The following is an 18,470-nucleotide window of genomic DNA, read 5'->3' as shown; positions in this document are numbered from 1 at the left end:
AGATATCGTGCTGAAAACGAGAGGTGTAAGCATTATTCAACCAAATCTCTTCGACGAAAAGCAACGAGGCCATACAAAATATGGCATTCTGATCGAGTGTCACTCTCCACCCCGCTTATATAACTCGACTTCAATGGGATTCTAAGAAATTCTTGATTAACTTACCATGAACTTAGCCTTAAGTCAATCGTTCAATTCCTCCTCCAAGATAAACGCATGTCAACAATCTTCAAATTATTCTTGCCCGCTCATGTACGAATCACTTTGACCCCCTTATGCACCAACCCGGTCTACTAACATAAGAAGAAACACAAAGATAGCATCAATGTATCCACTTTAAATTCTATTTTACCTAGAATTTACCCAATCAATACAAAAGCACTAACCCGAAGCAACTAACACCACTTCCTGCCCTCCTAACTGCTACACAGCAATGACCAATCGTCTCAATCAAACATGAGATTTTGTTTCCGATGTGGACGTAACGTATAGGATAGCAATTGTGAGTAGCAAACCCCTATACTAAAATCTCTAACCCATTCGTTTTCAATCTGTATGAACTTATCAAAGCTCGTATAAGCCAGTATGAAAGACTTGGTGAAGCGATGTGAACAACTAGCAGCACTTTAAAGTCAGTTAGCGACAGCAACAAATATGCATAATAAAGCAAGATATATGAGTGGAAGAATATGTAGGCGTTTTAGACGTGGTGCATATACAACAACGATTAGCTCTGTTTACCCTATAGACCCCCCTACTTCGCTTAAGCAATGTAGAGATACACGGAGCAAGTGCACCTAATCAATCTTCCAACTCAATCACCTTGTTTCTTGAAACCAATTCTTCAGTAGTGTGTAATTCTCAAAGTACTCATCCGAACCCGAGAAATGTGCTAGAATACCTTACTTCTTGTCCATCTTCCTCACATATCTTCCTCTCTTTTCCGCAGCAGCCTCTTCTCCAAACCCTCTTCTATATACATACCAGTAGTAGCAAAACCATCCAAGCTACTGCGCTACACTCCACCTCACCATCTCTAACCCCCCAAAATTTCACTGCAAATGGCAATAGTAGTTGTATTCAACCCGGAGTTGTCACGAACCTCCGCATGTGCACTCGTGTGCAACCCACGATACCTCAGTCTTAACTACATGACCCAGTGTGCTACTAAACAATACTCACAAACACTAGCTTCAGACCCAGAATTCACTGTCTACTTACTTTGTACGTCGTGCCTACACCGCCAAGTCTACCAAGAAAACAGCAAAATCGCATACAAGCTCTGGAAAATAGCCGATGCTATATGAATACCTGTCACGCAGGTTTGAATACTATTTAAAAACGTCGTTGCTTTCTATTTCCTTTATTCCAACCCGATTCCTCATCATCTTCAAGCCACATATTCCCTACCCTACATATATATATACTCTAAGCTACTGCTACTCCCTATACAGACCAAGTGACCCAACAAAAAAAAGTACCTAAGCGCTTATTCCCCTCTACAAAAAAAACAGCCCACTCTAAAAAACTCGCACCAAGCCAAGCGTTTCATCCCGTTTCTCATAAAAAAGACGATAAAAGTCACTCGGTATAAGTGCAAAGATAAGACCTGTTCAGTGTTTATGCTATAGGAACAAAAAGCGCCGTGTTTCAAAACGACCCTATAGCATCAAGCTTGACTCGTCTCTTATTACCGAGTCTTCCGCTGGGTATTTAAGAAAGAAAGTAAAAAACGGAGTTTGTACTTCGCACGGTGACATGAAATAAAAGGGTTCTTTGTTTGGGAGTTTGCGATGTGATGTATATGTTCAAGTTAGAGGATATATGAAGCGGCTATCTCGCTACCTTGATATATCAACAAGATGGAGAAGCAAGCGTTGTTATAGCCCGTTGATCGCTATCGAACTTCGCATAATGCGCTTATATAACGCAAAGACATGAATAGGACCCAATGCTGGGTGTTGTCGGTGTGCGTGTTTAGTCCGGCTTTTGCTGTCGGCGTTTAGCCATGATGCCCGCTGCGGCGGTGAGCGCCTCACATATATATGTAACTAAACAGTGATGCTCCAACAAAAACTGCAGATCAAGATGACATATCGAGTGGATTATAATCCATAAAAGCGGAGACTTGGTCTGGGTTAATCCAAGAAAACTTCAAGTGGGCATTCCAACTCTTTGCAGATCTATGAATCAGAGGAATTTGCGTTTGAGATATCCTACCGCAACCATATGTTAAGGATAGACAACTAGATGTATGCTATAACGTAAAACTACCAAAATGTAGTAACTATATATTTCATGCATGAACATCCCAAAAAAAAATATCCTACCACACAGACAATCTCGGGGTCCGATACCGAAGAAGGAAGAATAAAAATGTCCCGACCAGAAAAAGACGAGGCGAGTAAGGCCGATTTCCCCACACTACCGCGATTTCCACCCAAAAGTTCCACCCCGTATCGCGTGATCACCTGCATAATTTTGGCGCCCGTGTATACTACACGTGTGTCAAAGTTTGGAAAAGTCGATCTTATCACTGATCAGTACCGTAGCCTTTTTCCGGACCGCAGAAAATAAAAAAGAATCAAAAAAGAAAACCAAGGTGCATAGACAAAATCGACTGCCGAAACCTGCAATCTAGTAGCAGCATAACATAGCCCAACGCAAAGAAGGAAGAAAAAAAGAGAGGCTGGATGGATTTGGGTGCGGGGTACTTGTTACCTAGACGGAAAAGGGAATAGAATGAAGGGAATTAAGGCAGCCTACTATGCAAGTTCGGTACTTTGTTTGATAGCAAAAACCTTGAATTTTGCTCGGCGCAAGCCCAGAAACTTTGACCATCAGATTCCGTTTCTTGTCGGGGTGTCACCACTGTTCCGTAAAATGCCGAATACTCATATTGGACTAGGAAAGCCCGTACATACATCACGCGGTGTTGAGTATTGCCTCACTGCTATACCGGGTGGACCCAAGACTAAACATCGGTGAGGCGGCTTAGGTCGAGCTGATGAGCTCCTGTTGTGCGTGTTGGGACACCCAAACGTAATCAATGACTGCTTTTAGTGGCAGCCAAGCTTCATATCAAAGTTGTTGCTTGACACGTGCCGCCAACACCATTTACACCATACAATCTTGCGGTAAAGATATGTAGTCGACCGTTGCGTTTTATCTTTTTCAGCTTGTCGCCATCCCCACAAGTCATATTGCTATTGGCGGCCGGATGTTGGGAAGATGCTCCCGGCAGCACGTATAATCGGGCATCGTGGAGCACAGTCGCTTTGGTGCCGCTCAATTCCCGCAAAAGGAAGAAAGACCGTTGTGCGCATCTCTGCGGGTATCATGTCGATGCGGGCCATGGAGATCTCTGTCGCTTCATTCAAGTTTGCTGAATTATTGGAAGATATAAGTGGGAATTCTTGCAAGAAAAAGGCATGATTGACTGGCGTGGAAGCAGGTACAGGGAATGGGAACCGCCGCCTCGGATAGTAGCGAACGACATGCAGAGGACCTTGACTTTGCTCACCGTCTTTCAGAGAATCAACATTTGAGCGCGGCAACCGAGGGTCCTCCCGTTGCCGGAACAACATGTTCAGCGAATGGATGGTGTTGATTTTGGACTGGTGGCTTGCAGAAACTCGAGCAACATGCATGCTTCAACCTTGCACCTTGCAAATACAGCGGTGGACAAGAAAAAGCTATGACGCAGATACAGGTCCCAACTGTCAAGATGTAAAACTGCTTGTCAATGCGTAATGCTGGTGGGTGAGGGCCCTGTTGCTCGTGTGCTCGCTAAACGAACAAGCTTGTTCCCTTTAGCATGACTCACCGCTCAAAAGGTATTTTTTTGGACCAACAGGCGGCGATCGACTCGTGAGAGGGCGCATTTACAGAAAAAGCTCTAGTGGCTAGAGGCAACATCTACAGACTCAACAAAGCAGCTGATTTTGCCTCGTGATTGACTGTGGGTTTTTGTACCGTTTGAATCGTCGTTCAAGTTGTAGGCGTTTCAACTATGCAGTCCAGGCGGTCAAATCGGGTGTCAATAAATGGCCGGCGGTAACAAGGCCGATCGATAGAGGCGACGCGCGGGGCGAAGCGGAGCCAGGATCAGAGTGAAGGCAGCCATCGGACGTCAGCCTAAGACTGCCATGGGTCGTCGGCGAGAAACGAGTACGTACGTATTGCGCGTTACATGGATCAATTCGTCCGTGATGTTGAGACAAAGCTTCGCCACAGGGGAAGAAGTTATTGAAGTCTCGCTTACGGCGGCATCCCTGCAAGGTAGATCATGGTATCATAGCTGGTGAGAGAGCATGTGACTCGGAGCGCCCATGCCAAGAGAGTGCACCGCCACGCCGCCACACCACCAAAAAATCTAGCTTGCGCAAGCAGTGTATTGCATTCGGAACGGGCGAGCAATTCGTTGGGCCGTACGCAATATTTTGGGTGGTGCGTTATGCAGCTAGACAGCTCGCAGGTAGGCGGCAGCTGCACTCAGCCTGCAGTGTCGTGGCAGACTAACGTCGGCGTCCAACGAATGTGCGACGTTGCTGTGTGATGTCTGCAGACGATAGGGCTGCGCAAACCTGAGCGATGCGTCATAGCGCTTATGGTTAGTATGGATGGGTGTCGCAGTTGCTTCTAGCCCACCCGGTATTTGGGAGGTGCTAGGGAGATGATGGGTCTTTTACGACGACAAGTGTACGGATTTATTCGCGCGCTGCGCTGCATACAGCAGGCAGGTCCACTTGGAGGGGCAGCTTCACTTGGAGACGAGTCCATGACGATGGCGACATGCGAGAGCGGAGTAGAACAGTTCCTGCAGGTCAGGAGGAGTCATAGCAACGCATGATGCTGGTGGATGCGAAGGAATACGCACGGTGAGTTGTCTGATAGCCAAGTGGGACCCGTGAATTTTGAACATGTAAAAATGCTGTGTGTGCGGGCTCGGTAGGGAGGCAACCCGATGAGCCACCAGGATAAGGGCCGATGCGGTCCAATGGGGACGTACAATTCAGGCAAAAATGCCAGTGAGAACTGTGTGCCGAGAAATTGCAAGGAGCATGTTGACGGGAGAAACGAGGCATTGTGCGACCCGGGCGTTGGCTTCATGCGCCCCACGGATATAGGCGTTCCGCAATAGCCAGTCACAGACAAGGTGGGAGGTACTTGCGCTGCGAACTTGCTTTATCAAGCTGTAGTGAGTGTGCGCGGGGAGATCAAACCATGCTGCCGCGAGTATTTGCTTTGCTGTTGACGGATTGCCATCGAATCATTGTGGCCCCGCTGGCGCGATATGCAGCCGTAGTGGGCCCATGGAATAGAGTAGGATATATGCCTTGGAAGAGAGTGCAGTAAGGTCGAAAGTAGCGGTAAACAACAACGCGCGCCACAAGCCAGCAACTTGGGGGGTGAGCTGTGAGACATTGGGGAAAAAATTTTCACGGGCGGGAAATTAGGCTTGGGAGAGTGTGCGAGGGAAGTTCGAGAAGGGATCCGAGCGAGCAGGACTGAGTGCGGCTCTCAAGCGACGACAGGGCCTCCCCTAGTAGGCGATAGGCTTTTCCCCAAGCGCCGCGGGACGACGTTGAATTGGTGGACCTTCCGTTGTTTCGGATGGATGGACTGGAGAATGAGTAGCCGGGTGCCGCGACGAGGGGCACAGGATAGCGTTTGTGCTAGGCAAGAGATGGTGTACCAGAAGGTGGACAGTGAAAAGAATGGTTGACAGGCATCGAGTGGCGCCGCAGAGGGAAACGGTAGATAGATGATGCTGGTCGGGGAGGTGGTCGGTCAATGCGGAATTGGCTGCGTACGACAACCATGTGGAAGTACGGGCGCCGGTGCCAGGGCGTGGCCGGCCACCCAGAGGGCACAGGCAGAATGGGCCGTGCTATCACATCCCATCCGCACTGCAGCGAGCCCAACGCGGGCCTTTGCTGTTGCTGTAGTTGCGGTTGTTGTTGTGATGGGGGGCACTGGCCTGGTGGAGTGAGTGAGTGCGTGCAAGGAGCACCAGCGGAGGTCAGCTCATCAGCAAACAAGAACTGCTGCAGCCCATGGCCGGCTGAGTCGAGGGCGCTGGAAGCTGGAGGAGCTGCTGGCGCACAGCATGTGTCGTGGGCGGGCTTTGGCAGAGGCGGTCCAGGATTACGGATATATAGTAGTGCGAGCAACGTAGTATGTTTCCAATATTACCCACCCCAAACAGAACAAATTCAAAACAGGCTGAGCGCAATGCCGCCCGCTCTCTCCGCCGCCACTCTACCTACTACTAAGACCTCTGTGCACATTAGGCAGCAATGCAACGCCGCCGCCGCCGTGGCCATCGTGGGCGGGTAGGCAGGCAGGCGGGCTGGCGGGCTTTTCTCTCTCGCACAGCCATTCCGTGGGTTGGCGCCACGGCAATGGATGGATGGGGCAGAGGGCAAAGGGGCCGTGTGTGAGATTGGATTGGGTTGGGGAGAGGGCGAGGACGTGTAGGGTTCGGGGCTCGGTTTCCCAGAATACTATACTGGTGGGCACAGCTAGACCAAGTACGGCGGCGAGGCCTGCATGTCAATCTGACCCGGCGACGGGGGAAAGGCCAAAGCATGGGAGCCCTTGGCCTGCACTAGCTGGTGAACGGCGCGACAGGGGGGCTGCGTTAGGGTGGATGGGCGCCCGCTGAGGTCCGCGCGCGGAAGGAGCGAGTGACGGCTCTGGTTTGAAAAGCAGGCTGAGCCCGCCGCCGCTTCCTCTTTTGCCTACCCGAACATTCACCACCCCATTACCAAGCACTCCAGACGACCCCGTCTACACACGCCCACTCTTCAGGATCCTGCTCTCTGGATCCTTCTGGCATACTCTAGCATCCCCTCCATTCCACACCCAATGTGCAGCAGGCCGACCCGGATATCCCCTCTCCTCCCCTCCGTCGCTGCAACCTCCTCCTCCGCCGCACTATACCACCGCGCGCGAAGAACCTCGTTTGCTCTGCACATCCCCAGGTGAAACAGGCACCGGCCTGAGCCCTCGACCCCGCTCCCAAACCACCACCCCCATCGTCCGCCTCGCAGTTACGACTTGGACGCCCTCACCACACCCTCTACAAATATGTACGCACCACAGTATCCCACGCCTCCTCCGGGCTACATGCCCTACGACTACCACCGCACCACGCCGCCCATGTCCCCCGGCCCCGGTACCAACTACTACTCGCCTCGCCACGCTCCTCAGATGGCCACACCACGAGCAAGCCCAAAGGTCTCTGGCCACTCGCGCCGGGCATCCCACGCCGTACCATCGACACAATACCAACAATACACGGCCTCACCCCGAGGAGGAGCCGTGCCCCACTATGGCGCTGCCGAGTTTGCTGCCCCGCGCACCCACGCAACGCCGCGAGGCACCCCCGAATATGTAAGTTATTTCGGTTACACTCTTCCAAGTCGGCATCGCCGCGACTCAGACGTCCCGCCTCTCAAGCGCAGTCATCGCGAGAGGAAGCGTCGTCCGTCGCAGTCGGCGCGTCAGGTCCACACCAGAGTTGTCTACGACGACCGAGGCTACGGCTACGAATGTGACTACGACGTCTACGATTACCCACCGCCGCCGTACGAACAGTACGCGCGCCACGACATGTACCGAGGGGATGCTGATCGCTATTACTATGATCAGGTCCCAATCTATGATCCAGAACCAAAGTCTAGCCGCCCCCGACGAGCCTCTGCATCGACACGACAGCCAGCAGCCTCGCCCAAGAAGCCAGCCCCAACAAAGACTAGCCCCAAGGCCACCGAAGAAGACGCGCGCCGTGCTGGCATCCCCGCCGGCTACTCGTACAAGAACTGGGACCCCACCGAAGAGCCCATTATGCTGCTAGGGTCCGTGTTCGACGCAAACTCGCTTGGCAAGTGGATCTACGACTGGACCGTCTTCCACTACGGTCCTGCCACGCCTCTCGCGGAGATGGCAGGTGAGCTGTGGCTCCTCCTCATCCAGCTCGCTGGCAAGGTCAAGAGGGCCGACGAGACGATGCCCAAGATCCGCAAGAAGGAGAACCACGAAATGGTTGAAGACTTCCTCGAGAGTGGCGAGCGCCTATGGGTTCGCTTCGCCAAGCTGCTCAAAGTATGCGAGGACTACATGTGGAAGGCGGCCAAGAAGGAGAGTGGCAAGGAAAAGCCCGTGTCCATGGGCAAGAACAGCGGCAAGGAGTTTGTCGAGTCCATTTTTGGCCGCGACCGAGAACTCGAGAAGACTGAGAAGCTCATGACTGGAATGCGTCTCTGGTCGATGCGCTTCGACGCCAACTGCGAAGACATCCTACGATACCCGTCCGCCTAGGATCGATACCCCCCCATTTTCTTTTGACTCTCATACCTAGACGCTTTTGCGCTGGCGTTTTTCTGTCTTGGTATACCCCCTTCGATTACCGGCACTGCTTTGCGCGTCACTTTGACATTACTGCGAGATACCCTTTCTTGCTGTTACTAATTGTTAATCTCGCTGCACGTTTTTTTGTTTTGTTTCTTCGTTTGCTTCAGCCATTGTACAACACTACTGGGTCTTTTGCGCATTGGGCGAATCACAGGAAAAAGTCTGCTTTCTACTATGATATCCCCCTTCTCTTGTATCTTTTTTTTCCTTCTCTCTCTCTTCTCAGTTTTCAGCCGGGTATTGCCATTTATTGTTTTAGTTTTCTGCAAGGTGTTCAGGTTGTGTTTTTGGTACTGGGTTACCACGTCTTGTCTTCTAGGTTGGACCATCTAGATTTGGGAGATTTCTTCAGACAGTCTCTATGACGAGACTGGTGCCTCACGGTCAAAACTAGGATACCCGCCATACCACTCTATTGTTATGTAACAAATTTTATTTACTCTCCCCATTACCAAAGCCGTATTTTGCATGTCATTGTCCCCCCTTGCAACTTGTGAATCTCTGTGAGTCATGTTGTGGCGACCAATCAAACCGTGAATGTCGCATTCCTCCCACCCGTTGCGATAAGTTGTGAAGGGTGAGTTTTTTGGGAGATGGGCAGCCCCTGCATGCAGCACGCACAGCAAATGCGAGACACCAGGCAGCCTATGGCACGCCCGAACGGTCGACTGCCACGTGCTTTTTTTCTTTCGTCGCTGCGTGTCCAGCAAAGCCGTGCGGTGGCACAAACTCAGACACACACGCACGCACGCACACACACCTACTCTACCCTACCCTTACCCCTCCCTCCCTCCCTCTCTCCCTCTTCATCTATCTCTTGTTTTTTTGGGGGGGAAAAGTTGAAAGAAAAGGGTTGCCTGGCGTAAATAGGCTTTTGTCGCACCATGATGACTCGCACCCCCCATCACACTCAAGCCAGATGAATCACATCTGTAAGCAAAGCCATGATTGCACGGTCAACCGTTGCGCCTTGATGGCCCCAGTGATTGGCCCTTTTGCCAGCTCCCCCCGTCAGCGCCAATTCTCAGCCTCAAGGAAAGCGGGCATGGAAAAAAAATTGGGCTTGCAAGCCGCGGGCTGGGCCAAAGAAGCAGCATACACATAGTTTTGATGGGTTTGGTGGTTATTTGCTTTTTTAGATCTCTTTCCTTGCCGTCCATCCATCTCTCTCATTACCGCCCTGCCGCTCTTTCTTTTTCGGCTGCCTGCTGCTCTTTTGTGGCGGGTTGGCGCAGGCGGGGCGGGAAGGAATGGGCACCAAGAGAGCGAGAGAGAGAGAGAGAGTTGATGGGCTAATGCATAAACGGTGAGGGAAAGCAAAAAATGGCAACGCAAGCAATCAAGCAGGCAAGCAGTCAAGCAGTAGTTTGCTTGCTGTTGGTTCCTCCTCACCCCCCTTTTTTTTTGGCTGCTGCTGCTGCTGCCTTGGTCCTTTTTGTCCTCTTTTTTGCCTGCTGCCCGCGTGCCCGACTGTCCGCCTATCGCAAACCGTTTTAACCCTTGCACATTTCATACACCATCACGAAATCAAAATGTCATCAATCAGAAGGAATACAAGATTGCGCATTTCCGCCTGAGGGAGATTGTTCAATGTGATTAGTTGTGTGCCCGGGGACGGGGGTGTAAAAAAAGATTGATTGCTCTCTGTTTGCGGGAGGAGCAAAAGCTGCTTTGGGGGGGGGAGCGGGCTGTGTGTGAGTGTGAGGGTGTGGCGAGGCCCAAGGGTCCTTTGTGCGTGTGGTGTGCTTGCTTGTGTACACTGTGTCCTTCGGGCCCAATCCCACCCTCCCTCCTCGGTGTGCGATACCAAACGGCCGCATTCCTTACTCGCTCTCACACACACACTCTCTCTCTACTAGAGGACTCTGACTAGGATTCCATCAACGCCGACGTGCGCGAACAAAGTTTGGTAGCCTCCTACTACTGAAACCCACTTGCGCAGCGCCACAGGCCACCACGGTCCTGTCTGTCCTCTCTATACCTACCCCAAGCAGTCGTCGTTGGTCTTCCAGGGATCAAAGAAGGTTTACCGTGGTCGCGGCCGCATATGCGGCGCGTCCTTCCCTTGCGGTTATTCAGCCTCCTTGCCACCACCATCATCCTCCATCCCCCCCCCCTTGTTGCCTTGCCAAGTGCAAGGATCGGGGATGCAGATTAACAGTGGTCCGACACGGGAACCCTCCGTTGATAACCAACTATTGCATTTACTGCTTTCCTTGGTTATATTTCCGCCCGCACCCCTTTTGTTCCCAGGACATCCTTACGTACCCCCCAGATGCTAGGCTGCAGCTTTGTGCAGTCGCTGCGTCACAACATGCGTTTGTTGTTTCGGAACTGACAGGAACAGCAACAGCAACAGCAACAGCAGCAGCAGAGGGAGGGGGGGTCGCATGGAGTCTTTGGTTTTTTTTGTTGCTCCTCGCATATCAAGACGGGGAAATGGTACGAGATGCGTGTAAGATGGGACAAAGATGTCTTGCAAGGTTTCACCCAATCCGTCTACTGGAACACGCCGCGGCAGTGGCTCTGTTGCTCCGTTCCTGTCCGGATGAATGGCGCGTGTCACATGCCGATGGCAAGCCCGTTGGCCTTGCACATGTTGAACTTGCTTGTTCATGCTGTTGCTCTCGCTCTATCTCTCTCTCTGCGGCTGAGTGTGATGTGGTGGCACCTTGAGTGTGATGATGCCATTGGCGTATGCCCAGGAACGCATTTCCATGCTCTTTCCCTGCTGCTGCCAACCCAAGGTCGTCGCCCACCACGGTCTCTCACTCAGATGACTTGTGCAGCCTATGCAACGCGTCCTTGTCCATCCATCCTCGCATGTCGCAGCGCCATGTCCCGGGCGGCTCGTTGTCTGGTGCCACCAACACGTCTGCATCGCGGCCAATACGCGGCACGGTACATGTCGATAGGGTAGGTAGTACGGGCGGCTAGGGTAGATAGCTGATGCCCTGGCTGCCTCACCAGATGCGAACGCATCTAGCGTACCGACCTAGACACATGTCAAAACTCTGGCCGGTTCCCAACGCTCAAGTCTACCAGCGCAAGACCAGACCAGACCAGCTCACTGGCAAGCCTAGGCCATCCGGTGCACGGTGTGTTTCGAAACGCTTGGCCGGTGCTTTTCCTGTCGTGCATGAACCCCAACCCCGTCCGCGTCACTCTGCTGGACCCCTCTTCTTCCCTTAACCCATCACAGCAGCCCAAGCGAAGCCGAACCTCCATGGCCGGCCACCGACCTCCCGCGCCCTGGCCAATGCCCGCCGCCTCCTCACCCTATGACGCCCCAATGACCCACCTCCGAACCCACTCTCGTCTCCTCCATTACCCCGCAGTCGACCTACCTAGCTACTGCTACCATACTTGCGACACAGTGACCCGCTCCGCGTGAACCGCCTGTGCCTACGCCCATGTCATGCTTCTTTCATCCGACGTGGTTCTGCTTGCTGGCCCAGTCTCGACATTCATGCGCCTTGCGCAAGGGGAGAGAGGGGTAACTTGTTGCAAGACGTCATGCCATGGGCCATGGCTTCATTGCTCCAGCTCCCCCCCCCATATCCTCGATTCACAACTCCTGATCAATACTCTGCCACCATCGAGATTGCGCGTTTTTGTTCCTTCTTTCCTGCTTCCTCATGCGCCTTCTCTCGCCCTCCCTGCTCGGGCGATTCCGATGCCACGCTGTGTGATGAGAGGGGTGGTTGGATCGAATGGCGACGGGCACGTCCTTGGAAAGTGCGTAGTTGGTTGCGAGGGGTCAGCAGGACACGTCTTGTTTGCTGGAAGGGTGTGCTCGGGCTGCCAAACCACAGCGTTACGCGCTGTATGCCGTGCCTTTGATTCGTCTATTTTGCTAGAAATCACAGTTTGTATGTGTAAAATGCCAGCAGTTGCGAGAAAGCAAACCGTCCATTGGTAGTAAATCTTGTTGAGAAGGAGGGGGTGATGGGAAAGACAGCTTTCCCCCGGAGATTCCCCTCTCGCAAGCGTCTAGCCATGCATTCCATTCGATAGACCTTCTCGCATCTCTCTATCCGCGATATCCTAGCACTAAGCATTTACCGCGCAAAAGAGACTTTCGGCATCCCCCGATAACGGGTCACGTTGAAAGTTTCAACAGGGAATAGCGATTGCAGCATCTCAAAAGTCTAAATCATCTACTGACTACCAAGTCGCGCGTTCCACCTCACTAACCCTGTTCAATCCGAGTCCTTACTCAAAATTACTACGTCACCAGGTACAATTGACAATAGTCTGGCCCGCTTAACCCCCTAGTCCACCGAACCGTCTACACCACTAGGTGTGGGTTTGTACCGCAAACCATTCCAAGCAACCCAACCATCCTTGTTTTCCGTAGCCCGGCACGCAGCGCAAGCCAAGGGAAATCCCGCTTCCCTTTCCCTTCCTTCCTTCCACCCCCCCTCCCTCACCCACGTGCTGAGACTCGCTAGGCTAGTTCGCGTCCAAGAAAACTTTCCCGCTTGTAATCACTCTGCATAAGCGCCGAGCGAGGATGATTGACCCCTCCACCCATACCCCTCCCCTCAATCGATCACTCAGCCCCAAAAAACGTGCCACTTACTATACTTACTATCATGTTCCTTGCCCATTGTACCTATACTTCTATGATAGACTCGAATGCAACCCAAGGACGATGCAAAATCAGCCTTGCATCAAAACAACCCCAAAAGAAATTAGCAAGATAAAAGGCTTACGACAGAAAATAGAACACTCTACATCTTCTGCTTACCCGGATCCACCCTTACAAAGAAGCAGTATAGCGTAGATTACACAGCATACACTTACTGTACAAGCCATTTTTCTATTTCCAGCAGCTGTACGGTTACGGTTACATAGCATATATACGTACAACATGTATAGTAACTAGTAATAAATAAAACTGCATGATGCAAACTTTGGCCGCATGCGAACACCCCTTCTAGCGCCTAACCACTCTTTCCCCCCCACTCTCCTTCCCAACCTAACCCCCTCTCAGCTCTCTCAGCTTATAAGAGAAAAAAAAAAGGGGGGGGGGCAAGAGAAAGGGCTAAGGGTGGGTAAAGGTGTGCATCATCATTCTCGTTTACGGTTTAACACACTCTCCAACCTAGCTAATTCCTTCGCGTCGGCACTTAGGCGGCTTGGCGGGGCCTTGATGCGTGGATTACGTGCGCGATACCCACGTGAGGGGTGGGTGGGGTAGCTGGGGGGTGGGGTGGGGACGAGGCTGATCTTGTGAGGGAGGGTTACTTTGCGTGGAGGGTGTAGGTGGGTGGATTCGCTGCTATGTGCCTTTTGGGGATGTAGATTACGAGCTAGGGTTGTAGATTGTATTGAGTGTTTTTTTTTCAAGAAGGGGAAGGAGAGCGGGGTGTACGGGTTTAGGATAATTACGTAGTCAGGTGTGAGGATAGGGTTTGGGAAATATAGTAGTATTGTTTTGTTTGGTTTCTCTGAGTAGCTACTACGTATGTACGAATAGAATTTGTCTGAACATCCTTCAGAACAACGCTTTACGCTTTCCATTAGGATACTATTTCATCACGCCTGCAGGGGCAGTAACCATACTACTATGTCAACATTCCCATAGGAAGTACACATTATCCAAAAAAAATTTATCATCACAGATTAGACTGGCGTCCCTATCCCCAGACTGCTCACAATCAAACAAAGTATAAATGAAGTCTTTTTTATCACGACTTCTCGTTATACTAGCAATACGTTTAGGAAAGTAAATCACACGCTACTCCATCTCCATATGAGAGAAGTAACCTCCAAGCAACCTGATCACATACCCAGAACTCTATTATCCATCAACCTGAGGCATATGAATCATCACTTTTGCTTCACTCTGCAACCACTCATCAACTACCAAGTGAATGCATAACCTCGCACCTTGAATCCTTGAACCCATGATGAAAAACGAGAGTAATCACCATGCACAATCGATTGTTCTTGCTGCTAAGTAAATCGTTTGCAGAAACCACCAATATACATGTAGTACAACTCCGTGCATACGTATACAACGGACCCAGCGAAGATATTCAAGCACAACACAATCACGACACCTCAAGCAAAGCAGTCGTGGCTACAAAACCAGTGGATTGTATGATTTTGATTTCAAAGACACATAGCCGCCACAAGAACTCCCTCCCTCATAATCCTCGTCAACAGTATGCTAGTTTCCTAAACGACTTATCCTACCTTTTTGCTTTCATTGCTTCCTCCGCCCCACATAGTGGACTTGCCATCATTCACCCTTTCAACCGTCTATGTACCTTGAATCCAGAAAGAAAAGGGAGTCGTACCTATACGAGCGACACCACGGGTGCCCAGACTGGCGTATTAGTCTACATACGATATCCATGTTGAATGAGAAGTTCCTGCCCGTTAATCACTTCAAGCCACTTCCCATGCCTGATAGGAAATGCTCAATCAAAGCAACGCTTAGGCAGCACTTTCCCGCAATCGCTGTCGCTCGTCTTCATTGAGCTGGTTGAATTCATCAGCGAAGCCCGGTGAGGTAGCAGCGCGCTTGAAGAATTCAACGAGGAAACTCTGTGTCTCGTCGTCGCGTTGACGACCACCACCGCCAGGCTCCTCAGCAGCGAATGCCATGAGTTGCTCTTTGCTGAAGCCACTGCCAAGATCGACAAATGGGTTGGGCTCGTCTTCCCAGTCACCATCGTCTGAGCCTTCCTCTGCGAGGTCTGCAGCAGCAGCTGCATCGAGATTTGCACCAGAGGCCGACTGGAGCTCTACTATAAGAACCTTGAGGATCTTGAGGGGCGCAGGTACTATTGTATACTTGTCAGGATCTGATTTCCTTGTCAGTGTGTGGACGGACCCGGGAGGGATTTGCGGCACTGAATTCTGCAATAGTGGCGCAACAGCCTACACACACTCTCCACAACATGACAATGGCTAAGCAGCAAAGGTTTAAGAGATACTTACTAGCTTTGGCGCGACTCCTAGTCATAATACGGCCATCGGTGTTCGGCACCAAATCGCCCTGTACCTGGACTTGTGCAACGCGAGGATCCTTTAGATCATATAGTTTCGAGAGAGCAATAACACTAGAATGATAAAGTCAGTGACCACCCATAAGGCTACTAGATGTAGGGAAAGAAGCCTAACGTACTTTTGCCTAATCTCATCGTAGCCAGCAAAGTTGATCGAGTTCTCGAGCCACTTTGCAAGCACGACTTGCAGTCCATTCTCGCCGTCGATGTCTTGGCTAGCAAGGAAGTCCACTACTTCAGAAGCATGGTTCAAGCTCAAGCGTGCAAAGACAAGTGTCAGGCTCTGAATGAAGTTCGCCTGACTTGCTTGCGCCAGACGTACCGCGACACTCCGTAAGAGCTGTTCCAGGTAAGGGCCAAGTCGTTCGTGACCAGCCTTTTCTACCACTTCAGCAGCAAGGGCACCGACCTCGCCAGCAGCGTGGTCACTGCATGATGATAATAGGCGCGAGACAATAATAAGAGCCACCTCTAGACCAGCCTTACCGGTGTCGTCTCTCCACTCAAATAGTTGGTGGTGATCGTGCGAGATGATGTTCTTGACCGCAATTGTAGCAGACTTGAGTAGCTCCTCGTCAGTGGATCCAAGAAGAAGTCGTGTGAGTTTTGGCATGGTTGTAGCAACGAAACCAGCAGGAAGCGGCTCAGGTCCATGTTCAGCAAGCACAGCAAGGAGATCGGCAGCGAAGTTGCACAGAGCATTCTCTTCCGTCAAGCTCCCAACATCGAAAGCTCCTGTGAGTGATGGAAGAACCCTTGCACAAAGCTGAATATACGCATCGCCTCCCATACGAGCAATGGTCTCTGTAACCTCCTCAAACGCTTCAACAACCAGCATGGTCAACTGAAAGTTGGAGGCTTGGTGGCTAGCCACTCGGAATAGCATATCGAGGCCGTTGTCCGTGATGCAGATCCGAGTGTCGATGAGAATAGCGTCTCTCAGGGTCTCAACCAAAGTGATCATGATATCGTCACCGTCGTTGAGTTCTGACATGTCCTGTGCGGCAAGGTAATTGCTAATCGCCAATATGATCGGGCTTTGTAAGGGCTGAGTAACCGAGTGTGGGAGTGCCTGGAGGTAGTGTTGTAGAGCTCGGATGCAAGAAACCTGGACAACGTCGGACTCGTCATTTGGAATAGCCTGCAGATTCGCCTCGAGGAAGGATGTAGCTAGCTGTTGGAGAGCGTCTCCAGATGTTCTTGTCAAGCTTCCAGCGACCAGGTAGCCTCGTGCTCGAAGGAACGCATCAGGCTGCTGCATAGCGTAACGGATGAAATCTACGTAGCCAGTCGCAGCCTCGGGGCTGATTTGCTTGTCCACGTCCTGGAAGTCGCCCAGTAGTTGGTTGAGAACGTACAGGGCGGCCTCTTCTGCTTTCCAGCCTTTTGACTCGGAGTAAAGCGCTCTGGTGTAGGTCAACAAGCCATTGACCGTAGGCTCTGTCAGCCATTCACCGAGCTTGATAACGAGGTCTCCACAAGCCGTTCGAGGTGTGTAATTCGCTGTAACGCTAGTCTCCTCACTCAAGAAGATGTTGACATCGACGTCCCACAGTCCCTCCTCTTCGGTAGTGATTTGTGCGTAGGCCACGGCCAGCTTCATGACCTGAGTAACCCAAGAGTTCTCGGGTGCCTGGTTCTGAAGTTCCTGTTCGAGCTGACTGCGGACTGGCGGTGCGCGAAGGCATGCTTGCATAAAGTCTAGCTCTTCGAGAATGAGGAAATCAAGGGTGTACGGGAGTCCATCGGCGTCTTCCAGCCTGCTCTGGCGGTCTTCTTGTATGTACATGAGAGAGTATGCGGGTTCGAGTAATGAAAGTTCTTGCCAGCATGCTTGGAAGAGAACGATACTTTGAGGCGATAGAATAGCGGGGAAGATGGAACGGATGCGCATGAGGACCTGTAGAATGTTCAGTATTGCGACAGGCGCTGGTCTTCATTCTCCATGACGTACCTTGACCACTTGGAGCTTCAAAGCGATCTGACCCTTGTACAGCGTGGCATTGGGCGCATCTTGCTCTTCTTCCTCAATTGAAGGCGGGCCTGGTAACCTCGTGTTCAAGACATTGATAAAGAAAGGCATCCAGTCCTTGAGCACCTCGTCGGCAAAATTCTTGACCATGGCCTTGTGATCATCCATGACCATCTCGAGTATGTCAAAGCAGCCGTGAAAGACCTTGCATGCTAGCGCCCTCAATGTCGGCTTCCTCTGGTCATTGGTAGCCACATCGTATAGAATCTTGATCATCTGCGGTGCCACGCTGAAAAAGGTAGTCTCGTTGAACGAATCCTCAACCAGCTCGCCAAGCACCCTGAGGGCGCCGTGTAGTTGGCCTTCCGTCGCATTGGGTATCAAATTGAGCAGGTTTTCGAGCAGGTCGGGCCATTCGATGGGGTAGTCGGCGGCTGCGATCTTGCTGACGACGAGGCCTGCGGCGGCCTTGAGCTTGCGGTCGATCTGGTCGGACGTGGCGAGGGCGAGCAGCTGCTGTCGTAATATAGCTTTGTTCTCGTCTGTGATCAGGACCTGTCCCTTCCAGCCCTCGAGGCTGTCACTCCATCCTGCCAGGACGAGGTTCTTGAGATACAGCAGGGCAGCCTGGCGGATGTTGAGAGGCACGCTCTCATGGCAGGATATGCCAATCAGGCCCAGCGGGAGCTCCTGGTGGCCATAGAGCGAGAGCAGCTGCTGTTCAGCCTGTTTGCGCGTGTCCTCTTGGGCCGTCTGGGTTGCGGAAAGCAGCTGCACTAGTTGGTCCTCCATGGTCAAGGTCAACGTGGGGCATGCGCGTACAGAGCTAGTCAGCACGTCTAGCGTTGCCCAACTCGGTTGGCGAGAGGAACTGTTTGGCGGGTGACGCGTTTGTTGTTGGTGTTTGCTGGGCGACTGAACCGGAGGAAAAAGAACGCGCTCGGGGATGCGGGGCAGCTCCGTGAATCTGTGTGTAGCGGGGTGGCCAAGCGGCTGCTGTGGCGGGAGAGCAGTGTCTTGACGCCTTCACCTCGAGAGTAAATACAATACTA

General features: G+C 51.7%; 4 protein-coding genes across 4 annotated transcripts; 2 read left to right on the top strand and 2 right to left on the bottom strand.

The window, feature by feature from the left end:
* Nucleotides 1-2,298: 2,298 nt before the first annotated feature.
* Nucleotides 2,299-2,577, top strand: COCCADRAFT_106052 (uncharacterized protein; the record flags this gene model as incomplete). Its single annotated transcript, XM_007717896.1, has 1 exon — nucleotides 2,299-2,577. The coding sequence occupies one exon, from the start codon at nucleotides 2,299-2,301 to the stop codon at nucleotides 2,575-2,577; it is 279 nt and encodes a 92-aa protein (XP_007716086.1).
* Nucleotides 2,578-7,095: 4,518 nt separating this feature from the next.
* COCCADRAFT_8200 (uncharacterized protein) lies at nucleotides 7,096-8,328 on the top strand (the record flags this gene model as incomplete). Its single annotated transcript, XM_007717895.1, has 1 exon — nucleotides 7,096-8,328. One exon carries the CDS (start codon nucleotides 7,096-7,098, stop codon nucleotides 8,326-8,328), a length of 1,233 nt encoding a protein of 410 aa, XP_007716085.1.
* Nucleotides 8,329-8,474: 146 nt separating this feature from the next.
* Nucleotides 8,475-8,750, bottom strand: COCCADRAFT_40031 (uncharacterized protein; the record flags this gene model as incomplete). Its single annotated transcript, XM_007717894.1, has 1 exon — nucleotides 8,475-8,750. The coding sequence occupies one exon, from the start codon at nucleotides 8,748-8,750 to the stop codon at nucleotides 8,475-8,477; it is 276 nt and encodes a 91-aa protein (XP_007716084.1).
* Nucleotides 8,751-14,871: 6,121 nt separating this feature from the next.
* On the bottom strand, nucleotides 14,872-18,210 carry COCCADRAFT_8199 (uncharacterized protein; the record flags this gene model as incomplete). Its single annotated transcript, XM_007717893.1, has 4 exons — nucleotides 14,872-15,242; nucleotides 15,379-15,500; nucleotides 15,566-17,346; nucleotides 17,401-18,210. The coding sequence occupies 4 exons, from the start codon at nucleotides 18,208-18,210 to the stop codon at nucleotides 14,872-14,874; spliced, it is 3,084 nt and encodes a 1,027-aa protein (XP_007716083.1).
* Nucleotides 18,211-18,470: the final 260 nt, after the last annotated feature.

Source organism: Bipolaris zeicola (assembly GCF_000523435.1).
Source record: "Bipolaris zeicola 26-R-13 unplaced genomic scaffold scaffold_201, whole genome shotgun sequence".
NCBI classification, from domain to species: Eukaryota; Fungi; Ascomycota; class Dothideomycetes; order Pleosporales; family Pleosporaceae; genus Bipolaris; species Bipolaris zeicola.
This window is presented reverse-complemented; position numbering and strand designations above follow the sequence as displayed.